Source organism: Fundulus heteroclitus, chromosome 11 (assembly GCF_011125445.2).
Source record: "Fundulus heteroclitus isolate FHET01 chromosome 11, MU-UCD_Fhet_4.1, whole genome shotgun sequence".
Classification (NCBI taxonomy): domain Eukaryota; kingdom Metazoa; phylum Chordata; class Actinopteri; order Cyprinodontiformes; family Fundulidae; genus Fundulus; species Fundulus heteroclitus.
This window is the reverse complement of record NC_046371.1, coordinates 296,192-301,663: the sequence shown is the minus strand read 5'-3', so window position 1 is coordinate 301,663 and position 5,472 is coordinate 296,192. Positions and strand designations below refer to the sequence as shown.

Below are 5,472 nucleotides of genomic sequence, written 5' to 3'. Positions count from 1 at the left end.
AACAATATTTAAATGCAATTAAAAACCAGTGAAAAGGTGCAACAACACAAACCCCTCAAAGAGCCATAAATCACCACAGAGTGAGGCAGACCGCGCTGATAGAGCTGCGTAACAGGAGCACGCCGCTGTTGCATCAACAACTCTAACGTTCGTTTAAATTTATTCCTATAAAACAGAAGGTCTAACATCTCTGATGGATTTTCAGTGGTTAAAATGCAAAAGGAAGGAAAACTGTTATTCTGCTGAACTTTTTGACTCTTTTTCTATCATTGATATACGTCTATTGAATGATAAATATTGTTATTTAATTATCGTCCAGCCCTAGTTTGTCCTGCATGTCTCTGTGATGGACTGGTGACATGTCACCCATTGGCTGCTGGAGATGACGGATGGATGGATGGACTACTGCAGGATGACATAATTACCCAGAAGGATCAGCTCCTCACATTCAAAGCCGGATATTATTGAAAACGTTGCAGGGTTTGGTTTGGCCTGAATGAGCAGCACAGAACATCAGGGTCCACCACATGGTGAGGCAGAACGTTTTATGAGCAGACTAGGTTAATGAAACCTGCTTCTATGGACTTCATCTATAGATACAAGATCAGACACAATTTTCTGTTTTAATTAAAAAGAGAAATCCGCTTTAAAAACAACATTCAGTTTGACCTTATATTAAATATTCCTCTTTCTTTTGTTTTGTTGACCAGCATTAAATTGCTCAAAGAATAACTAAAAGCTTTTAAAGTAACTACATGTTACATTTAAGGTCAAAATTAAAATTGTCTATTTTGGCTTCATATATTTGTAGATCGGACTCCAGAGGACCTCACCATGGACCCAGTATTCAGCCAGACAAGCAGAGGGTAGGTAAAAGATGATTTATTTACTAAATGCAAAAACCAAAAACGGGCATCAAGCCAAAAATAACAAAAACAGTCACAGATGAAACTATCTACAAAAACTGGGGACAGGCTAACTCAACAATCCAAAGATCGGTGCGGTCAGGAAACAGGCAGAACAATCAGAAACCAGGGAATGCTGGACTAGACTCACCCTTAGGGATGGAAAGACAAGGATTTGACAGCGGCAGGTATGAGTAGAGGAGTGAACAGGTGAACAGAGTGAAACTAATTACCAGATAGGGTGGAGCTGATCAGGAGGAGGAATGTGAAGCTGATTGGCTGGTGACTGGAGAAGGGGCGTGGCAGGAAAACAGACAGAATGTTTAATGAGAGGTGATCTGAATGACTGGCAGGTAAAAAACAGATAAACTAAAGCAGATAAAACCTAAACCTGTGACAGAAACTTAAACTGAGGCAAAAACTCAAAACGTGACAGAACCTTCTTTTCTGCAGCCTGGAGAACTGAGCCATGGCTAGCAGTGGAGGAGGCGTTGTCTCACAAGCAGAACGTCCATGGTTCCTTCAGCTGTCAGCAGAACATCCTCATTAACAGAATAAAAGCATGGGAACATCAGACTGTGTTGAATAAATCTATATAACAAGTTTTACTGGGCGACGTGTTACAGAAACAAATGAACTTTTCAACAGTAGTCTAATCTATTGAATGGAGCTGGGTATTTGGGTTTAGCAGGTCTGTCCAGGAGCCCCCCCCCCCACCGCTGGGTCTGATCCACCAGCAGGTGCAGATCCACAGACTGTTCTGCCCTTTCTTTGTACCAGGGTCAAACCCCCCTTCATGACACCGTCTGCAGACTCCAAGAGGACAGGACAGTCTGAGCAGCTGCTAGTCAAATGTTCACAGATTATTAGAACTTTTCTGCTGCAGGATAAAGCCACAAAGCTCCACATCCCCCCCCCCCACGCTCTCTGGGCATGGCGTCTGAACCAGGTGAGTCCTGTTACCTGATGGAATGCAGCTGAGGGGGATCTGGTCTCTGAGAAGCTATAAAACGGGACAAGTAAGCTTTGAAGAACCAGAACCCAGAGCTGAGCCTCAAAGTCCAAAGACTGTGAAACTCTTTTCAACCAGAACGGCCAGAAATGACAAAATTATCTCTAAAAAGTGAAGCCAGCGCTCCAGATTGTGTTGGATGATTTCATTTTACAAATATAAAAAACTGTTAAAACAGTTAACTGGTAAATTCCTTCTCTCCAGCTAATAGTGATTAACAATCTGAACCAATATGATCAATAAAGATCACAGAATGATTAAAACACACATTTCACACATTGCATTCATGAATCGTTGTACCGGTTTACCATGAAATGACTAAAGTTGAGCAATGATGCAACCTTCCTGTGTGGCCTGTTGCCATGACCATAAAGTTGCTGCTAACTCTCTGATGGATGACGCCTTCATAAAGCTGGAGAGGTGGAGGTCTGTCACCACAAAGTAAACCCAGAAGAACCCAGAAAGCTCAGGTAACATTAACCAGCTGTGAAATGTTGCAAAGACTTTTTGAGATTTTCTTTGATTTATTTCAGACATCTTTGTGTCAGTGAGGATCTGTTAATCTGATGCTTTTGTTTCAGACTGATGGAAAATTTCACCTTCAACAGCTTCATGCTGCAGATGGAAGGTATTAATGTCACTCCAGCTTCAATGTATCCTCTCTTTTTCTTCTTCCTTTTCATCTACCTGTTCATCATGATATCCAATGTAGGCATTATAGTCCTGATCATCGCTGATAATAGCCTCCATCAGCCCATGTACCTGCTGTTCTGTAACCTGCCCATTAATGATATTCTTGGTAACTCGTACATGGTGCCTCGTCTGATGTCGGACATCTTGCTGCCTCCCTCTGAGCGTCTCATCAGTTACTATGACTGCGTGGCTCAGGCTTTTACTTCTCATCTGTTCGGCACCACGTCCCACACGGTGCTCATGATCATGGCCTTTGACCGATACGTGGCCATCTGTAATCCTCTGCGTTACTCTGCAATAATGAGCAACAGAATGGTGCTGAAGCTGACCGTCTCTGCCTGGGGGGTGGCCTTTGTTCTGGTCGGGATTCTGCTGGGTCTGACCGTAAGGCTGAACCGATGCAGGACTCTGATCTCTAACCCGTACTGTGACAACGCCTCACTGTTCAAGCTGTCCTGTGAGAGCGTGGTCATCAATAACATCTACGGCCTGACCTTCACCGTGGTTCTGCTCACATCGTCCGTCCTCAGCATCGTCCTCACCTACAGCAGGATCACCCTGGTGTGTCTGAGCAGCAGGAACAAGTCTCTGAACAGCAAAGCCCTGAAGACCTGCAGCACCCACCTCTTTGTCTACATGATCATGTTTGTTTGTGGGAAGTTTCACATCGTTCTGCATCGCTTCCCTCAGTTCATCGACTACAGGAAGCTGGTTGCCATTCTGTTTCACATCGTGCCCGGCAGCCTGAACCCCATCATATACGGAGTCCAGTCAAACGAGATCAGAAGGTTCCTGTCAAAGTTGTTCTGGTCCAGAAAGGTTCTGTCATCATAATGATGGACACAGCTTTCCTCTCTGCTTTCAAACATTCACTCCTCTAACCTTAGATTCTCCTTATTTTGGGGGTTCTGGAACACAATAATCTTCTGTTGTCATTCTTATTTATAGATAGAAATGTTTAAGCCTTTAAGAATAATAATTTCAGGTGATGTATTAGTTCTAAATATGAATCATTTTGTTCAGTAAACATGGAAAACATTGTTGAAAATGTGACTTAGAATAAAGTTCCTGTTTGTTAATCGTTTAAAAACCAAGAAAAAAGGAAGCTGATTTTTAGGCAGAAACTTAATGAGGGTAATTTATTTCATAACTCACTTCTTTGCTTCAATATTTCTCATTTTCTGGTCTCCACATTGTTTGCTAGTTTTACATCTCAGGAATACAAAGAAAATTCCCAGCTGCCTTGGAGCAGGGCTGCCAGACAATGCCATGAATCCTCGAATCATTATTCAGTTTATATTTGAGGCAGGATCTGTTGGCTAAGATCGTTATTATATAATTTTTGTTTGTTCAGTTTTTTGTGAATTGGACAGATTTCAAAGGCAGAGTGAAGCATTCATCTAAGGCAGGAGTCACCAACTGTGACCCCACGGTTTAATATGAAGGACTACCTGTACTGACCTTTAAACTAGAGGAGTCAGAGCTCATCTTAACTTTATGTAATATGAACATGTTTTTAATTCCGTTATCATTTTATATATATGTAAATACAAGTATGATTAAAAAGAGCAACTAAATAACATAACATGTTAGCTCACAGGAGGATTGTGCTATTCTCTGAACAGTCTTATTTGTCCTGCTGAAAACCCAGTGATGACCCATCAGGAGTTTAGGCAAAAGCTCCAAGATTTGAGTTCAAATTATCCCGGCGTTTTGTCAGTTAAACTTAGAATACTGTTTGCATTTATGCGGTTAAGAATGCTTCCTGGAGCTCTTCTTTCACATTCAGATGTAAAACATGATATCTCTGTGTTGAATAAAGACAGACAGTCCCATTTATCTGGGTCATTACACACTAGAGTGTTGTCTGGAGGGTCAGTGGCAATGAGCTCCCTTCACTCCGCCTCTGATTTCCCGTCCTCTGAATGTTATTTGTGTTTACCAGCAGGATTATGGTCTGCTCAGGGTGGGACAGCAGAGACAGAGCATAGTCAAAAGTGTCGGGTTACTAGCTTTCACAGAAAGGAACAGGATCCCATTCAACCTTAAGGTTTCAAATGATGCCGGTCCTCCCTTGTATGGAAGACCAACTCTGACATATTTAAAAATAAGGACGGAAATAAATAAATGTGCAATAAATAAAGACACAATTAAATGCCTAAAATAATTAAATATAGGCAGTAATTGAATTATACAATGAAACATAAATATATATTTCTCTTTTAATTAGCTTTTATATTTTTTCCACCTTTGTAATAATTATCATAGCTATTTATTTATTTTCTTTTATAATTTTCAAATGTATGCATTAATTCTATATTTTAAATGCATTAATGTCAATGTTTTATTTTTCCTTGGTATTTTTACCTGATTTATTTCTGCCCATCCTTTTTTCCATTTCTGTTTGCATGTCTGCCTCATTATCCAAATGAGGAGGGCGCTTGTCTTAGTTGACAACTGCTCCCTACTGGTTGGTTAGGATGAGCCTTCCATAGATAGACTCTAAGCCCTGCTGCTGTCATGGCTGCTGCTACTGGCCGCTGGCACAGTGGCTACCAGGTTATCAGTGAGCTGAGGCATTCAAGACCAAGATCAAGAATATTTCATTTGTCACCTCGTGTTACTGCGGCAAAATGTCTCTTTGGCTACTCCGGTTCACAATACACATAATGAAGGCAAAACAACTCACTTTTACTTTTTTTATTAGCTTTCAGGAAAGTCACAAATAAAGACAATGAGGTAGTAGGGTGCTTAGCTTGGAGCTGTGATAACACGAGTGAAAACATAAAATCAAAGAAAAAAGCCTGGAGCACCTCGGCGGCTGCAGATCCCTGTGCCGCTGCCATTTTGAAACCAAGATTG

The 5,472-nt window shown here is 41.3% G+C and overlaps 1 protein-coding gene across 1 annotated transcript; it reads left to right on the top strand.

Moving 5' to 3' along the window:
• The first annotated feature begins 2,363 nt into the window (after window positions 1-2,363).
• LOC105920616 (olfactory receptor 146-like) lies at window positions 2,364-3,704 on the top strand. Its single transcript, XM_012856229.3, has 2 exons — window positions 2,364-2,387; window positions 2,499-3,704. Exon 2 carries the CDS (start codon window positions 2,503-2,505, stop codon window positions 3,442-3,444), a length of 942 nt encoding a protein of 313 aa, XP_012711683.2. The 5' UTR covers window positions 2,364-2,387; window positions 2,499-2,502; the 3' UTR covers window positions 3,445-3,704.
• Window positions 3,705-5,472: the final 1,768 nt, after the last annotated feature.